The sequence below is a fragment of the Neolamprologus multifasciatus genome, chromosome 6, assembly GCF_963576455.1.
Source record: "Neolamprologus multifasciatus chromosome 6, fNeoMul1.2, whole genome shotgun sequence".
NCBI classification, from domain to species: domain Eukaryota; kingdom Metazoa; phylum Chordata; class Actinopteri; order Cichliformes; family Cichlidae; genus Neolamprologus; species Neolamprologus multifasciatus.
The window spans coordinates 24,422,495-24,441,977 of NC_140444.1; the positions used below are offsets into that span (position 1 = coordinate 24,422,495).

General features: G+C 38.1%; 1 protein-coding gene across 2 annotated transcripts; it reads right to left on the minus strand.

Annotated features, from left to right (window-relative positions):
* Positions 1-1,919: 1,919 nt before the first annotated feature.
* On the minus strand, positions 1,920-19,397 carry abcg2d (ATP binding cassette subfamily G member 2 (JR blood group)). Of its 2 annotated transcripts, XM_085164217.1 has the most exons (16): positions 17,120-19,397; positions 15,920-16,140; positions 14,829-14,888; positions 13,809-13,923; positions 12,515-12,667; positions 12,235-12,392; positions 11,839-11,990; positions 11,566-11,667; positions 10,714-10,964; positions 7,900-7,982; positions 5,470-5,559; positions 5,266-5,387; positions 5,009-5,163; positions 3,879-3,968; positions 3,123-3,235; positions 1,920-3,031 (listed from the first exon to the last, which is right to left on the minus strand). In XM_085164217.1, the coding sequence occupies exons 2-16, from the start codon at positions 16,132-16,134 to the stop codon at positions 2,884-2,886; spliced, it is 2,007 nt and encodes a 668-aa protein (XP_085020343.1). In that variant the 5' UTR covers positions 16,135-16,140; positions 17,120-19,397; the 3' UTR covers positions 1,920-2,883. The 2 variants fall into 2 exon arrangements, with proteins under 2 accessions (XP_085020343.1, XP_085020344.1); XM_085164218.1 differs by lacking the exons at positions 1,920-3,031; positions 3,123-3,235 and adding an exon at positions 3,242-3,527 and having other exon boundaries at positions 15,920-19,397.
* Between the last annotated feature and the right edge of the window lie 86 nt (positions 19,398-19,483).

The following is a 19,483-nucleotide window of genomic DNA, read 5'->3' on the forward strand; positions in this document are numbered from 1 at the left end:
TGTCTACAATTACAAATGATCAGCTTTTAATTATATTATGAAAAATTAATAGCACAATTAAATAAGTATAATTTGGAAACTTTAATCAAAACAACTGGGTTACAAAGGTATTGGGAAAAAGTCACAAACTGACAAATGCTGCAGAAGTAAATATTCATAAACAGCTTTGAAAGTTTACTTTCAGTATACTTTTTAATTTCTACACTTTTTCACTTTGGAAAATTCACAATTTTCTCCTATAATTTGAAAATATACTGTCTAGTTTGTTTTGGACTCACAATTTTTTATACCCACAAAGATTTTATCCAGACTAAACGTATATAACAGTAAACAAAGGAACCAACAACTAGATTTTGATCTTTTGGGAAACAGCCATACTTGCTTACTTGGTATACTGGTATACTTCTATATCTACACAATAAATACACACACTGGCATCTCCACTAGGTTGCTAGTACTGGGTTGGACCCCTTTTGCCTTCAGTGCTGCTTTATTTCTTTGTTGGGGAGATTTAAAAAAGAGCTGGAAATTTTCCTCACAGACTGACATGATAGCATCACACAGCTGCTGCATATTTGTCAGCTCACATCAATCTCCCATTCCACCACATCCCAAATATAGTGTACTGGATTCAGATCTGCTGACTGTAGAGGTCATTCGAGCACAGTGAACTCCCTGTCATGTTAAAGAAACCAGTTTGAGAGGATTTGAGTTTTGTGATATGGTGTGTTATCCTGCCTGAAGCAGCCATCAGAAGATGGGTACACTTAGGGCTGGGTATCGTCACTGATTTCTAGAATCGATTCAATTCCGATTCACAAGGTCCAGAATCGATTCGATCAACGATTCGATTTAATTCCATTCGATTCGATTCACTTCGATTTGAATATGGGAAATTTTGACAGTCAGAAATATTATAATTCAGATTAGTACATTTACATATTTTTGTATCTATAAAAAGGAAGCTGACACACGCAAGACTTTATCAAAGGTGTGAGCGTCACAGCAGATGCCTTTGTGTCAAAGTAGCTGAAGATAAAACACAGAAACACATGAAGGTGATTTTTCCTGGCCTGGGATTTTATAAAAATATTCTGCAGTACATCATAAACGAAAGAAAACCATTAATCAACATATGAACATTACCTCTGAAGTTACAGCGGTTTTATTAGAGACACGGCTAAGCATTTTGCATAATTTTAAAAAGTTTAAATTTGTTCAGCATTGAACGGCAGAAATTAGGTTTTCTTTTCGGAAGTATATAAAACGGAAAGAAAAAAAAAGTCGGCCGATAGCGCTGTAAACAAAGGTAGACTTGTGCTTAACAAGCAAGCGAATAATGCAGAAAACCATACAGAGAGAGAGGGGGGGGGGGGGAGGGAGAGAGAGAGGGGGGGGGAGAGAGAGAGAGAGAGAGCTGTGCCTCATGGTAGAAGCAAAACAGTAAAAGTAAGAGTGAATACATGACGATGTTTATGTGAAGCGTAGTTTGGATCTTCTTTTGCTGCTGGTTCGGTCAATATTGTTTGGAGAGACATCAAACTAACAGCTTTACAATCAGCGCATAAAGGGCGTGAACACAAAGCGCGGACCCGCCGACAGATCAGAATCAGCGGGCTGTCGGCTTTCAGCCCCGACTGTGAGAAATTCGACATCTAACTGATTCTGATCCGCGGGCTGCGCTGTGTGTTTAAGTCTTTGTGCAGAATCCGTGTTCCTGCTCTCATTTACTGTTTTAGCTGTTTGGTGGTTGTTGAAGTTTTGTGAGATTTCACCTGAGATTCTGGCATTTCGGGCAAAATAAATTTGTATTAAAAAATCGATTCAGGATTTTAATGAATCGATTTTACGTAATCCAAGCCAGAATCGATTTTAATCGATAAATCGATTATAAAAACCCACCCCTAGGTACACTGCGATCCAAAAGGGACAGGGTCTTCTGCTGCTGTAGTCCACCTGCTTCAAGGTTTGTCGTGTATTTACAGATGCTCTTCTGTACACTTTGATTTTAACAAGTTGGATATTGTTGAATGTCTGACCTCTGCGATCAAGAAGGCATTTTCACTCAGAGACCTGCTGCTCAATAGATATTTTCTGACTTTTTTCTGTAAACTCTAGAGATAGTTGTGTGTAGAAAATCCCAGGAGATTAGTAGCTTCAGAAACACTCAAACTTATCCATTTAGTACCAAAAACGATTTCATGTTCAAGTTAAATCACCTTTCCTCTATATTCTGATGCTCTGTTTGAACTTTAGCAGGTCATCTTGTTCATGTCTGCATGCATCAATGGATTGAGTCGCTACCACGTGATTGATTAGGACAACCTTAATCAGTATTTTTATTCATCTTTAGGCATGAAAAAAAGATTTTTGAACTTCATTTTTTAAACGTGTATTTTTCAAATAGTTTTTTACATGTCCACTTAAGTGGACAACATCACCTTTAGAGTGAGTGGCAGGGTATGGAGTGACACATCAGTATCCAATGTAGTGGTTTATGTGCAAGTGTACCATCAACACTGATATGAATACAAGAAAACAGTGTTTGAATAGCTGTCCACTGTAGTGACCACTATGCGTAAAAGGGTTAATGAACAGCTGAACACAACACACAATAAGATTTTATGAGCTTTACAGGGAAACTAATGGTAAAAACGTGAACTCTAGAAAAGTTTAGCTAGCAGTTTTCGGCTGCTTTCAGCTTTTTATTTGAGTATTTGCACTTGTACTCTTACTTTCTTTTCGCTTCATTATATGCTAAAGATATGAGGGCAGTGTAAAATAAAACTAAACCCCAAATATATAAATGTAGCTTTAATTGTGCTATTTCTGAGCACAAGATCTATCAGTGCTGGTACATTAAAGTAAAAAACAAATAACGCATTAAGTAAATTTCTTGATGAAGCGAAGCTTCAGATAGGCAATGATGAGAAATATGATCATCATAACAGTCAAAGCTACATGATTCTCCCACAGACCCCAGGAGGTGTAGTCTATGCCCAGGTACTCCAGATACTGCTCTCCTGTGCATCTGAAATGAGGCATGTTCAAACTGGTCAGATATTAGAGCCACAATACAACATGTTGTTAACCAGTAAGACAGAACTGGATCAGTTACTCACGTCTGGCCAGCTGTTTTCACAGTGCAGTTGGCTGTCATAGCTGACATGTTGCTGTTTCGGATTACAACCTCTTCGCAGAACCTCAGACCCACAAATTCGTTTATCTTCAAGGCCTGAACAAAGACAGCAGGTGAGGCAGAGCAGTAAACTCTTAGCAGAACAATTTAAATATATATATATTGTGCGTTTGGCAGATCATTTGTTCCATTTTAAAACAAATTCTCTTTTGGGTCTTAACTCCCTTTTCACGTATATGTTGCCATATAAAGTAACTTCCTGTTTTATTTTTAAAGTCTCTTGTCTCTTACATGGTGTCTTTAGCTGTGCTTGTGGTCAGTTGGTCCCTAGTTTGTTGGCCTTAATCCTCTCCTTTGAGTTTGGCTCCATCTTCAAACATGACAGTTACTGTACATGGGGTTTTTAAAGTGCATTATCAGTAGGCTATCCACTTGGTCGTGTATGTTTGGTATAACGTGCAACACCCAACAGTTAAAATCAGAGAAGTCTGTTTAAGTCTATGCATTCAGCCATCTAACATCAAGTTTAGAGTCCAGTTCAGGTCCAACCCCAGTTCAATAAAAACACACTTACAGACAATTAAAACTAAAACTGCTAAAACATATATGTGAAGGAGGCTGTCTGTGATATGTATTTATTTCATTGAGGTGATAACCTCTGCCTGAATTTTGAATTGTTTCTGCTACTTCCTCTATATATCGGCATCTTCTGCTGTCAAAACCTTTAATGCTGACTTACTGCAAGACCATAACGAGGAATACTAAAGTACTTCAGCCAAGCCAACCAGTCTTTGGTGCTGGGTAGATTCACCAGGAGTCCTGAAAAAATCTAGAAGACACAAAGTCAGTTTAGATGTCTTTTTTCTGGAGGGTAGAGCTGACATAACACGACTTACAAACACATCTAAATGTTTCAAAGTCCAGATGCAGGATGTTATTAGTCTCACGGGAGCTTTTACTATCAGACAGTAAAACGTAGATGAATAACTGTCTATTGTTCATTATAATATATGGATAATATAATATATCTGTGTTGCTTATAGAACCTTAGTCAGATATAGATTCAATAATAATAATGGATTGGATTTATATAGCGCTTTTCAAGGCACCCAAAGCGCTTTACAATTCCACTATTCATTCACTCTCACATTCATACACTGGTGGAGGCAAGCTACCGATGTAGCCACAGCTGCCCTGGGGCAGACTGACAGAAGCGAGGCTGCCATATCGCGCCATCGGCCCCTCTGGCCAACACCAGTAGGCAGTAGGGTAAGTGTCTTGCCCTTGCACTTACTGGCCACTTCATTAGGCATTGATGTTCTTATACTTAATTTGTCAACCCCGTAGTAGCAACTTGGCGCATTTAAGGTCAAGAAGACCTGCTGAAGTTCAAACTGAGCATCAGAATGGGAAAGAAAGGCGATTGAAGTGAATTTTTTCCCACACAGCAATCTCAAAAAATGAGAAAATATCCAGTGAATGGCAGGTCTGGGTGAAAATGCTTTGTTGATGCCAAAAGCAAAAGGAGAATGGTCAGACTGCTCTGAGCAGGCAACAGTAACCAACTCGTGACAGTCAAAGTGTGCAGAAGAGCATCTCTGAATGCACGACACATCAAACCTTGAATAAGACCACACCCCAGCATAGCCGAGGATTGTTGCTGACCATCTCCATCCCTTTATAACTACATCTGATGTTAAAGTGACCAGTGAGTTTATGTCATCAGTGAGTCTTCTGTTTAAAATGTTTCATTTCTTTTTTTTAAAAAAAACCCCTAAAGCTACCTAAAACAAAAAACGTAGATGTCATCTTTACTCCTTCTCCCTTCCAACTTATTTATGTGGGTCATGGGGTTGCTGTATCTCTTACCATCATGAAGACAAAGGTGATGGTCATGAGGATGTTGGCAAGAGCCACGACACTCTGGTCAGCTGAGATGGCCATGGTCATGGCTGTGGCTGTGTAGGCCACCAGAGTCACCGTCAGCATGAAGACAAAAAAGGCTTCTACTGTGGATTTGAGCCCTGGTTGGACACACAGTTTTGTGCGTTTTTACACACTGATGTCATTTTTTTTTTAAAATTTAAATGCAAAAATTAAAATAGTTAAATAGATAAAAGTCTCACCAATCAAAAAATAGACAACACAGCTGAAGATAACAGAGGTGACGGTGCGCAGAGCGATATCAGACAGGATCTTAGAAAGGAAGTAGACAGACACTCTGTAGTAGCCACTGATGTACTCGTGCCTGTCACAAGAGAAACACATAAAGCAACAGTTCAATCTAGAGTCACACACACACGTATACGGCATCCTGATGGAGAACTTACACGAAGAGTTTCCTCTCAGTGATGAAGAGCTCGGCTGCAGACACAGTACTGAAACACTGGTTGGTAGTGATGAAGAAGAGGGCGCCCATCCTGGAGCAATCAGAAAAGCAAAAGTGTTTTTCTTTGTACGTATTATTGTAGGGTCTACCTTGGAATATGAAGCGCTTTGAGGCGACTGTTTTTGTAATTTGGTGCTGTATAAATAAAGCTGAAATTGGAACCTCTCGGACAGAACAACACTTAAAGTGCACGCTATACTCAAAAAGAGACTGCACAGATAAGACCTGTATAGGATGCTTGCCAGGAAAAGTCTTAGAAAAAAAATAACATGAGACTCCAACCTGTCAATCAACACAGAAGCAAAGACACAGCTCTGTGCAAAAGTCTTGAGCCACTCCTCATTTCCTTATATTTTGCCTTCAAAGAGCCAGAGTTTCTTGAGCAACAGTTCTCCAGGTCTTCTGAAGGTCTTTCAGAAAGCCTGGGGAACTATTGGAGCCCGGACTTCGTCATTATGATGTTGACAGAGAACAGAACAAAAGCCAGCCAACATCCAAAGAAGACCTTTGAATGTCCGTCAAGAAACCCGGAGAACTATCCCCAAAGATAACTTAAAGAAATGGTAAGAAAGCTTGCCTAAGAGAGTTCAGGCTGTGTAGAAGAATAATGGTAGTCAGACCAAATATTGAGTTTTCAGTATGTGGAATTGTACAAAAACAGTACAAAAACAGTAAAATCAGACATGTTCAGAGCAGAATAAAGACTAAAGATCTTACATACTGTAACGTGACCTTTGAAAACTTGAAAACGTTTGCAGTAGTTTGTCACTGATGTCCTGAGCACAGACTCCCAATCTGAGCAATGTAAGCTCATACACACATAAACTAAAGTTTAAAAGCATTTGTTTTCTGGGTTTTTTCCCTCATGCTGATTTTCCTACACTGACTGTTGATGCTGATTGTTGTTGCCCCACTATTAGCCCCTACACCAAGCGAAGATGAAGGAAGGGTGAGAAACTTGAGACATTTAAGCCACGTACGGGCTGTCTGCCATTCTGCATGTGCACTGACCTTGAATATAATCACATTAGGTCCCTGTACACTACTGAAAGGAAAAAGGGAGACCACTGATGTCTCTGATGGGCTTCGCTGGACTTGCGAGTACCAGGTTGTGCCCAATAAAAAACGGTAAGAGGATTAACCGAGCGGGAATTACCTTTCACACTTTTTCACCAGAAGCGGTCACTGACCTGAACTTTTATGGGGAAACATGTTGCTTTTAGCGTGTAAACGCATAGTATTAAAAAATAAAAACAAAACAACCTAAAATGAAACAATAAAAGAAGTCCAGTTTAAAACAACGACTTACTAATAAAAGTAAATGCTACTAAAGCTACTAATTTAAACATTTGCCCATCCTATATAGATTTTTTGTAGTTGCAGCGCATTAAAGAGAGAAAGAAAGAGTTTTGGGGTTTACATATTGTGGAAAACATCATCTATAAAATATGTAGAGTCCAAACAATTAATAAATTGCTTATTAGTAATTTTCCTCACGAATGCTGCTGGATTTGCTCAGTTCGCTGACATGAGGCACACACAAGAAATCTGGAAAGAGGGAAGCAAAGACACACTGTGTCTTCAAGTGAAGTACCATGCTAAAGAAAGACACTCTACAAACTGGCAACCCAAATGTTATTTTACAGGCTTAAGCGATCAACGAAGCATTACTAAACCAAGCCATGAATATAGCTTAAACATTTTATGACTGAAGCGTCAAATCTTAGGTTGACATTTTTCATGTTAGCTGACTGGTTTGTAGTCTTAAATTAACCTTTTACAAGTGTATTAAACCCATATCTGAACCACATCGCTGCGTCTCACACCCTGACTATGGAGGCGAAGGACTTTTTCAAGCATTTTTTAAGCTGCACCGTTCACTCACACATGCCAACATTTCCTCTAAATCAGATGGTTTATGGCATAACTGCAAGACCAGATGGGGAAGTAACAGTCATACTGCAGTAAGGCTGTGTTAACAGTTAATAAAAACATCTATTTTATAAGAGTATGTTGAGGCATTTATTGGCCTGCGGACAACGAGAGTCAAAAGGAATTTTGCTGTGTGAGCTTTACATTATTGCATGCATTTCATGTAGTGCCATATATATTAAACCAGCTAAATTACACCCATGTAATAAGTATTATAAGTGAGAGCGATTAGCTGATTAGCTGCTGTGGCATTTAGACAATAGGAATCCTTTAAATAAACAAATAACACATGACATTAAAATGATCAAAGTACAAATTATTTAGCCATGAAGATGTTTGGGGTTTTTTTTGGAGATGACAGCAGGACAGTCACATTACATACTCAGAACATTTTGTAAAATATTATTACGTGGCTCACTGTTGAGAGCAGTTCTCTCACCTGTTCTGAATACCACTCTGATCATCTTTGACCCCAAAGAAAATGGCTCCCACGATGAGAGCGAGGAAAACGTTGACTCCCAGCTGCGTAAGAGATTTAGACAACGTGATGACTTCTGTGCCTACAGCATACACATTCATTATGTTGTTATATAAAAAACTTAAAACCTCCTGAAGTCCAGTTTAATCCAAACTTACCAGTTTGTGTTTATGGAAAAACTAAATTCAACTTTTGGGGGTAAAAAACAAAACAAAAACATGGGTTCAAAGGACTGAAGTGAGCAGAAAATGCTAAGGTTATGTCCTCCTGAACTGATCCTGGGGTGAGATGACTGAATAGAGGGGGAAAAAAGGTGAAAGCAAGACATGTTTTAAGCTGAAACTATTTACAGGTTATGACAGGACTAAGCGGTTCCCAGGGTGAAGGGATAAGCCAGTAAGGTTGAGCCTTTTTCACCTCATTCCCCTCAGTCCCTCATGTGGAAGCTGGGCAGCGGCGGGATAGGTCATGATGCCATCATGTGATGACTCCCACACAGGGGCCAAGGGGCTTTGGCTAGATATGATATCAGTTCATATTCAGGCCCAAAGAGGCAGGAGTGGGGTCACAACAGTCACCAAAGCTGATTACAGCACCCATGCTACCAAGGAACCTTCTCGAAGGATTATTTTTGACTTATTTAGGACCAATTAGCTGTTAATAATTCTTAAAGTGAGGAGACTTCTGACAGCATTTTGCCGCCATGGGGCGGCTAATGAGGGCATAAAGCTGACCCCTCTAACACGCTGCATATCCTGCTCACGATGATGGGGCCAATACAACGTACACTGTTAAAAAAACTGTTTAAAAAAATAGTATTATTCCGGCAGCTGGGGTGCCAAAATACTACCGTAAAATAACAGAAAATAACTTCCTCATAAAAATACGGTTATTTCCAGTAATGACAATACAGTTTGTTGCGCTAATTTTACATTGGATCTTGCCTTTTCAAGTGATCTTAAACATTAAATTAGGAACATGTTAATGTGATTAAACAATGAAATTATCTATAAATAGGAAAAAAAAACAAATCCTAAAAAAACAGAAATATTCCGGCAGCTGGGGCGCCAAAATACGACCGTAAAATAACAGAAAATAACTTTCTCATGAAAATACAGTTATTTTCAGTAATGAAAATAGAGTTTGTTGCGCTAATTTTACATGGGATTCTGCCTTTTCCAAGTGCGTTTAGACATTAAATTAGGAACATTTTAACGTGATCAAACAATGAAATTACCTATAAACAAGGTCGATGAATGTGGCAATATGAATCATAATACGTAAATGTACAGAAATATACAGTTACAAATAATAATGGATTGCATGCCCTGGGACAGACTGACAGAGGCGAGGCTGCCATATCGCACCATCGGCCCCTCTGGCCATCACCAGTAGGTGAAGAGTCTTGACCACGGACACAATACCGAGAGTGTCCGAGCCGGGGCTCGAACCAGCAACCTTCGGATCACAAGGCGAACTGCCAACTCTTGAGCCACGATCGCCCTAAATAGCAATGATAATAATACTTATGTGATGTAACACAAGCTTATAGGAATCATGTTATATACTTTTCCATAGCATTACATTTGAATTCAACAGTTCGATCTTTCAAATAACGGACAGATATTTGTGAGATCATGATACATTTGTGAATCTGTATCTAAATATGCATATGTACAGACAGATACATTTAATAATCATGAAAATGATGTTTTATTACATTACAGTGATTTAACGTTAATTTACATTTGAAATGTGAAATCACAGTCTATTTATGTAACTTTAATGCTATTCTAGAAGAACAAAACAAAACTGAAAAATGCACAGTAAAATACTTTTATATTAGGATTTTTTCCTACAGTGCTGCCATACCTGCGACCTTGTGGTTGTTAGTTCACATTCATTGGCCGATGCTTAGCGTCATGTTATTATGTGTCCCAACATCCAATGGCATGTCCCATTGTTTTCATGGCCACACACTCACCCCAGGTGCAGAGGCCTATTTCTGTTCAGGAATGTTGTGAATACTTTGAGATGTATATTAATTGCAATTCCTACCTCTTATTTTTTTAAATATATAATTAGCACAGCGTGGCCGTGCAATGTTTTGTATGTTTTTTTTTTAGTTTTTATTCCTATTATTTATATTTTCACTTGTTACCTCTGAATTATTGAATCAGACCTAGATGACATGAAATTTTCAGCACAATTATAATTCAAATACTCCTTTAGTTATTGATTATTCTCATTAATTTTTGATCATTTTATATATTTTTCCATAGTATTACATTTGAATTTAACAGATCCTTCTCTCACATAACAGACAAATATTTGTGAAATTATGATTCATTTCTGAATGTATTTTTACAATCTAAATATGCATATGTACAAAAAATATATTTAAAAAACAAGTAAATTGTGTTTTACTATATTTACAGTGATGTTATGTTATTTTACCTTTGACATGTAAAATCACAGTCTACTTATGTAAATCTAATGATAATCTAGAAAGACAGTACAAAACTGTAAAAATTACAGTAAGATACTTTGACATTACTATTTTTTGGAACAGTGTATGCTTTTATTTTTAAACATACTTAAGTTTAAACCTGTCACTAATTAACTATTTAAAGTTACCAATATAGCTACAAAAAAGTTGGTAAAAGTCTTTATCAGCTAATGAGCTTCATGTTCAGCTGACAGACACGAGAGTGGCACTGACCAACGTCTGAAAGTCGAACGCGGGCCCTAAAAGACGATGGTGTACGTGCTTACCTGGGCCATAGATGTTTGGGGGTTCAACATGAGGTTCTGAAATGTTCTGTGGAGGACCCATCGTAGCTGGTGAAAGAACGAGCTGTTGTAGGTGATGGTGCGGGACTTTGGGAGGGACCCACAGCGCTCATCTTTAACAATGCGTTCCAGTTCGGCTCGTGTGTTGCTGGAGTAACCGCTGTTCCTGTACTCATCCACCAGGCGCTCCTCAATGCTCTGCCTGGAGCTACTGAGCTCCTCGAAGTCCAAATCTGTTCACAAATACAAAAAACCCCACTCAGTTATATTTTATTGTTATAGCACCAATTCACTCGCTTTATATACAGATTTGACTCTAGAATCGAGTTAATGGTCGACTATGTACACCCCACGATTCAACAGCTTGTAGAACCACCTATAGCAGCCACGACTTCAGCTGTTTTCTACATGACTTTATCAAACTCTCCCATGGATGTGAAGGAATCCCTGATTTTTTTCTGCTTACGTTTTCAAGTGAAATTTTTTCACTTGCAGAAAATAACAAAAATTAAGGCGTTATGAGGTCCAGTAAAAACCATCTGTCTTCCTGTTTTACTCTGTCAACTCTAATTTGTGCGTTTGACATGCTGTTCTAATCACTATAAATGTCAAATTTAAAACACTTTAAAAAACTTGTTAATAAAAAGTTCCAGGTAAAAATACTGTATCTTCTTTATTGTATCGTGCCTTTTTGTGGATGTTGCAAAATCAAAGAAAAATGCAAAGAAATGAGCACATTTGCACAGGATATGTTTGTTTGTTGTTATTCTATGAGACCAGGAGATGTGATACAAGCTTGACTGAATATTCATGGATGGTTAATTATGCCGCTACCTTCAGAGCCGTGCACTTTCATCATTTTTGTGGCGGTGAAGTCTCCGTTAATCACATCCAAAAAGAAGTCAGCTGGGTTGTTGTGGGCCTCGCAGGCATAGCCTTGAACACAAATCACAATGTTGCAGCTCAATATCAAAGCAAATCCTACACATACAGTGACCCTGCAGCTTTTTTAGAAGTTGCACATCCATCTACATTTATTTATTTCATAAATTAAAAAAAACTGTAAAGAAGTGTCTTGTGATGTTACTGTTTAGTCAGTGTAATCACCGATGTTGGCAAAGTAGTCCAAAGCGTTTGGTGCTGGTCCGTGGTACACCATTTTACCACCGACCAACAGTGTGAGAGTGTCAAACAGTCTGTAGATGGAGTAGCGAGGTTGGTGGATGGACATAATTATGGTTCTACCATGACTGGCCATTCTGAAAAGACACATAACACAGTAAAAAAAATCACAATAAACTGATGTAAATAAAGTAGAAGCAAACAGCAGCAATTTTCCTGCTTTAATTCTCCTATGTAAAATGATAAGCTTCTGTTTAAAGTTAACCAAACTCCAGAATTTAGCTTGAAACACTTTTAAAAATCCTTTAAAGCCCAGAAGCTCAAGATTTTACTTTATTTTAAAGAAATCTGAGAAATTAGAGAGAGTCCGGGTTTTCTCACCTTTTCAGCAGGAGCAGGACAGAGTTAGCAGTGCTTGCGTCTAGCCCGGTGGTCGGTTCATCCAGAAATAGGACAGCAGGATCGATGATCAGCTCCATGCCGATGTTTGTCCTCTTTCTCTCTCCTCCTGAGATTCCTCGGGTCATCTGCGTGCCCACCTGAGGAACAAAAAAAACCACCAACAAAACACAACGGGAATTGCTGAAAACGCGCTTCATCTGCTGGGGCAGGCTACTTGTTAGAGGACAGGTGAGTGACAGGCTGTGATTATCTGCAGCACCTTGGAGTCAGCCACTTCAGTGAGACCCAGTTCTTTAATAAGGTGATTGACTCGAGCCTCCTTCTCGACCTGAGGCACGGAGACGTGCAGTCGCAGAGCCGCAGAAAAACGCAGATTCTCCCTCACGGTCAGGGTGCCCATGACCACATCTTCCTAGCAGGGAGACAAAAGCTTGATCAAAGGTCACAAACTGAGAAGCTATTTTGTAGTTATCATTTCCACAAATCCTTAAGGAAAACAACCAGAAACAAGACGAAGTTCAGAACACTGCCTCACTGGAAGAAGGAGTGAACCTCAGCAGGGTTTGCAGGTTTTTCTGGGAGGTCTAAGCCTGCCTGTCTTCTCTAAGGACACTTGCACAAAATATTTCTCATTTCAAGAGTTTCTTCTTAAAAGAGGTCTAACACAAACAATCTCAGCACTATGTTTAATGTTTAAGGGCCAACCTCTGTGTGTTAAGTTGGTTTTACAGCCTACAACATTTGCTTTGCTCTCAGACGCAGAGTCTAAGAGAAAGTCAAAGCTCTCAGCTTTTTCTGCATGAAAGCTTAAAGAAACCAGTCGAGGCCGGCCAATACGTCACTGAAAAAGACCCCAAAACAAAAAATAAATAGTGAAAAACCAGTTTACACGTTGCTTAACTTAACACCTAAAGAGAGCTGCATTAGGTACGTAGAAAATAAAACAGAGAATGACTCCGACTTACAGTGCTTAACAAGTTTATTAGACCAAAACACAATTTAAGTTTTATCCCACAGCTGTTCTAAATTAACAGCACTGCTAATTACCTAAATCAATTCTTATGTTTCTGTAATGATTAATCCACCGGCATCCATACGCTGTTTAATTGAAAGGATTTATTTTAATGTTAACATATATTTATCTGTCCTATCCACAGTTTTTCCAATTTAACATTTTACAAAAAAGCTGAATTACAGTCTTTTTTTACTTGTGCTAAACAGAAAAAATATTTTTTGCGATTGACGCTCAATTAATTCCTGACTTCTCAGAGACGACTAGAGTGCCGGCTCAAATTTAAGTAAAAAAAAGGAAATTCAGCTGTTATTTACCTGATAAATAGTAACATAATTTGTAGTTTTGAACAAATTTTTGATAGATTTCTAAAATATTTGTGCTTTCTTGTTTTTGTGGCAGGTGGTATCAAGCATTTGTTAAGCACTGTACATTTATCAAATAAATATATTTCAAAACATAATATCACTATATCCATATCAGTGCATCTGAGTGGATATAAAATGGTTAATATGGGTTATTTAAAGAAATACAAATTTACCTGGACGACATAGCCAGAGAGGCACTTAAAGTTTGGAGGCTGTGGGGCTCCATCAATGAGAACTTCACCCAAGAGACCTGCGGGATCCTTCCTCGCAGCCAGAATATCCAAGAATCTCAAAGACAAAGAGCAAAGAAAAATTCTAAAGATATCCAAAACAAAAATTAAGGTAATTATTTCAAGATTATATACAATTAGGTCCATAAGTATTCAGACAATGTCATTTGAATTCAACGGACCTAAAAATATCACATTAACTGTTTAGGAATTGCAGGCCTTGTTATGCATAAATACCCCATTTTTAAAGGTTCAAAAATAATTAACAAGATGTTTCGTGGCTAGGTGAGGCTCTTTCCCTCATAATTTCAACTGACAAATGAAGCAGACGTAATATCTGAAGTCAGCTCAAAGTATTATGAGCTGACAGAAGGTTAGAAGGTTTTTTTTACTCAGAAGTACCACTGCAGGTATTCTTTTGTGCATTAGCAACAAAAACGTAATTTGAGCCTGAGAGGGTTAAAAAAAATCATGGTTCAAGCTTTACAGGGTTAAGAGCGGCCAAATGAAACACCTGGTTGGTTCCTAAAAACAATGAATCCACTGCCCAGTATTACGACGACTAAAGTGCTGAATTAGTTCTATGGGTCACCGCATCTAACCAAGTGAAGAGCACTATGATCAAGAGACGCCTTCATGAATACAGAGAGTTTACTACAAGGTGCAAACCTCTGGTTACACATCTACACGAGCTCGCACAGTTCAGGAAAAAAACCTTGGAAAAATGAAACCAAGATGAACGCGTACCAGTATGAGGAGAGAAAATGCTCATGATCCAAAGCACAACCCACCTTCTGTCAAACATGTCAGATGGCTGTTCACAGCAAATGCAATACTTACTTGTACTGCTTGTATTACTGTTTGTTCAATCACATATTGATTAATTGATTTATACTGTAATAAGAGAGTAATACAATGCTTTATAGACCTAACTGTATTTTTGTAAACTGAAGTGGTACTCACGAAGATTTTCCACTTCCAGTAGGTCCAAGAATAGCATTCAGACCAGGTCTCATAATCCCACTGCGAGACAGTGACACAGGCAAAAAGTGAGTGTAATGATTTAATAATGAAAAAAGAAACTCAAATACTAGGACACATATTTGCTTATGTTTCCAATTATAAATGTTTTTCCTTAGATTTTTATGCCACTGTATCGGTTTTATGCCACAGACACAAAGCATGTGAATCAAAGTAGTTAATATGGTCTTTAGACACATGCTGAAATGCAGCACTTTTATTAAATGAATCATCCCTCCTAATCCCATTTAAAGTAATATTCATGAATGGATTTTACAGCAAATACAGATATCATATCATTTTTTAAAAAATGTAACAATTTAAAGAACTTCAGAGACTTCAGAAAGCACGGAGTGAGTCAGTGATTTAAAATAGAGTTGAAGACTGAATTAAGGTCTGGCGGTGGATCACGTGACGCTGTTTAATTCGTTTCCCTGGCAGACTGCTCTTTAGTGCATTTGAGAGATTATATGCAAGAAACCATGCTTAATATCATATAATTAACACTGTGGCAGGAAAAAGGTTCCGCCTAAAAAAAACTTGTGTGAAATGATTCATTCTTCCATGGGAAACGTCAGCTGTATTTAATACCATCAGAAAGGAACTGCAAGGGTCTATTCACTATTGTCCCACTTTGTACTGGACTGACATGGAAAACAAAAGAAAAAAAGCAAGACGACACCCCCCAAAATGAAAAGAAATCTAAACAATCAGTGCAATAAAATTCAAAAGGATTCATTTGGCATTTTTTCTGAAATTCAACAAAGTAAAACTCATAAGATTTCTACTGTTTAATGGGGTTCTGTGCATGTTCAGATAGCTTAAGCAGAGGGGAAATAATTTTTTTTTTTTAAAAACAGACTATTAAATGTTTTACAGGTTTTCTGCTGCACTTATCAAGTGAGCAAATCATAGCTCTGCAGGTTAATATCTGTAAATTCTGTAAATTCATGTGCAAGTAGTGTGTGAGTGATGAGAAAACGGAGGAAAGCGAGTGAGAAGGTGACAGAGCGGAGAAAGATAAAGAGACTGACTTGAGGTCCACCAGTATTTCCTTGGAGAGGATCTTTCTTTTGCAGAGGAAGCCGCTCTGCTGCTGCACTTTGTACTGGATGTTGTGGAAGCTCACGGTGGAACCGCACCGCTGTTTCTTCCCGTCCACGCCCGTGCCGACCTTTGACACGGCCATCCCGTTAGTACCGATGTCTTCTATCATTGCAATGTTGATGTGACTGGTTTTCTCCATCATCCTCTGCTACAACCAAAAACACAGAGTTTTATACATGAAAGAGAAACGCTGTTACTTTACTAAAGGCACAGACTGATCGGTATGGTGATAAGGATCGCTTTGAAGTGGTGTTAAGGTTTCCACCTCTTGAATACCTGCTGCATGCATTTAACCATCCTGAGAGTCTCATTTAAATAATAAACACTTGCCAAAGTTGTAAACAACAAGATAGTAACTAAATATTCATTGCCAAAGGAGGCATTAGCTCTAAATTTTATAAAGCAAAAAAGATCAACACGTGGACACACTTCTAATCTACTCTAATCTAATTTAATTTTGAAGTTGTAAGTTTAAATGCAGACTAAGGCTGGTATTCTATGGCTTCAAAGAGATTAACTGATAAGGATAAATAAATACAACAAATAAAAATCCTGGAATTTAAGGAACAGCGGATTTTTCACTGCATCACTCGGGGATGACATGCTGGACAACATTGTAAGCTTAATATTTCTAAACTCATTCATGAGGGTGCTCGACTCAAAGGACATGTCCACTATTTATTTTAATTTGTATTAATTTAGAGGACTAAAGATGTACTGAAACGTATTGATGTGCTTTATTATTATTATTATTATTATTATTATTATTATTATTGGGAACAAAGTACAGTTTTTAAATCCACACGTTGTTTCTGTGGCACGCGCTGCTCTTTATAACAGTGTTTTGTGTTTGAGCTCACGTGTTAAAGAAAGAAAGAAAAAACACAGCAGGTATATGAGAGGACAAGAATATTATAGCTATGTAAAACACGTGACCTCGGTGATTTACACTCCATGGGTCAAACCTGCCTGAGATAAAAATTAAGGGACTATTTCTTCTTGCGCCAATGCTAAAGCAAAGCAGCAGCAACTCGTGATTTCTTGTAGACGTTAATAAATAAAATATGATTGAGGAGCTGCTGAAATCAACAGAGAGAGGAGAGAAAATCTTTGTAGTTGTGACTTACCGGGCAGTGAGGATGTGAGAGGGCTGCTGCTGCAGACTGATGGCCAGCGGCAGCTCACCCACAAGGGTCAACCCCACTCAGGCTGGGGGAGGGAGGTGAGGCACATCACATTTTTCACAGCTGCTCCTTTTTCTTTTCTTTTTCTTTTTTTTTCTTTTTTCCGTTTTTTTGTATTTTTCATGCAAAAGTTAGCCAGATAACGTCACTATAAATCAAAGCCTTTTTTTTTTAAAATTATGCCACTTATAATACATCAGCTTATCCCCCTTTTCCACCAGAGTTACTGGTTTCTTCCAGGAGTTGCAATATAATGAAATCTGCATCTGGCAATCTGTTGTTTAGCTACCCACTACTGTATGGGGTTACACGTGAGTGCTGAGGGTCAGAACTTAATAGATTGTAGCTGAAGTAGTTGGTAGAGCATCTATCCCCTTTTAAAATGTGTAGAAATGCAGTTTAATAGTTCCGGATACTTAATTCCAGGGGTGACTGACAGATACACATCTTACGGATTTTTAGGGTGTGGGAATTTAAATGTTAATGTATAATTGCATTGAAGTTTGCATACCTGGCTCATTTTACACAAACTTTTATCGTCAGTCAAATTAATTAAATACGTGTGGCTAACTTTAGTTCGTCACAAGAGAGTATATCTACCTGTGGCATCCTGGTGAAGTAGATGTACTGCAGTAATTTTGTGTTTGTGATACTAAAGCCCAGAGTGTGACTGTGAATGCTGGATTTCGATGCCTGTGTGTAAAAGAAAATTTATATCTGTCTTCATGCAACTCTTGACTAAACAGGATCAGGTTTCACAGGAGAGGATAGATAATGGATTAATGGATTAATGGATAATGGATTTATTGCACAACATATAGTCTCTGTTAGGTTGCATTAGATTGCAACGGTGTGATGCTGCGTCTGGAGTTCGAAAGAGTCTGCATGTGTGCATTAGTGTGCCTATCAATTTTCAACATAAGTGCTTTAGGAAAACGGCCTAATGTAACTTCTTTGGTGTCACGGAGTAACTTAAGTAAGCTTCCACCTAAAGACGTCTACTGCATTCATGTACAGAAGGCAGAGATGGAAAACGACTCGGGAACCCACGACAAGGAAAGATGTGAAACAATGGCTGACACCTGCAATCCCACTCAGTACTTCTTGCCGTGGATTCTGTGGTGGATCCATTGGATCAGTGTCAGAACAAAGATTAACTTTGAGTTCTGTCTCCCCTTGGTGGCCTTGGGAGAAATCTCACAGTGGCTCAGAATATTCTCTCAGAGTATCTCCATGCTGTGGTCATGTATGCTTGTGGCACCATGGCACTTTTCACGTAGATCTGAGATGGCTGCTTTCTGACTTACTTTTAAAGTCTTAAACAATATGTCATTCATCTATTTAGTCAAGCCGCTCAACCTATATAACTCCAAAACATGTAGCAAGATGCTCTCAGTGCAACCGAAGTCTCGATTCCGTCTCAGGTGCAGACCCTAGACTAATGCAATAACCTGCCACTTGATATTTGTACTGTAGTTTATGCAGTCTTTTAAATCCAGCCTTTCAAACCTAGGCTTTTAATTGAAGTTCAAAGTCAAGTCCCATCAGGCTTTTTATGCTGTGTTCCCCTTTATTATTATCTTGTTTTATTCAAATATATATTTGTTTGATTTTGTTTTATTGATGTGTAGTTTCATGTGGTTTTAAGACAACCCGTAAAGCACTTTAAAAAGCAACAAGGCTGACCAAAGTGCTGTAGAAATCAAACGGACATTGACCACAACTGAGTGAATGTCTAGTTTTGTCTAGTTCTCCATTTACATTTGGAAATTTCTTGAATTTGTTCTGATGATAAACAGGAAGTTTTTTTTATTATTCGTTTGTCAGGTTGTTTCCCCAACAACCTAAAGCAGTTTGAATCTACACAATCAATCTAGATAAAAAATGAGATTTTTTTTGTGTTAACTGAACAAAGAAATTGTGTTCTTGTCTGATCACAATTAAGATTTCATTATTATTACGTATACCTGTTATTTAGTTTGTCAAGTAGGTGGAGCAGAGCTTCATAACTCTGGACTCAATTAAGGTGTCCAAGACTTATTTTTCAGACACCTGCCTTCTTTAATTTATCAAATTCTTCCATAAGATTTGTAATTTTCTCACTAAAGATTGCCAACGAGCTCAAACTTGGTCATGTTTTTTTTTAAAAAAGTAAAGCAAATCTGGAATATATGTAGACATAATGCAAAAATAAATATTTTAAAAAATATCAATGTTTTCTTATCTGTTTGAAGTGGCTTGTAAACAGCTCTGTTGATGTAAATCTTTCACTGTATGGACAAAAGCATTGGATCACCTACACGAGGA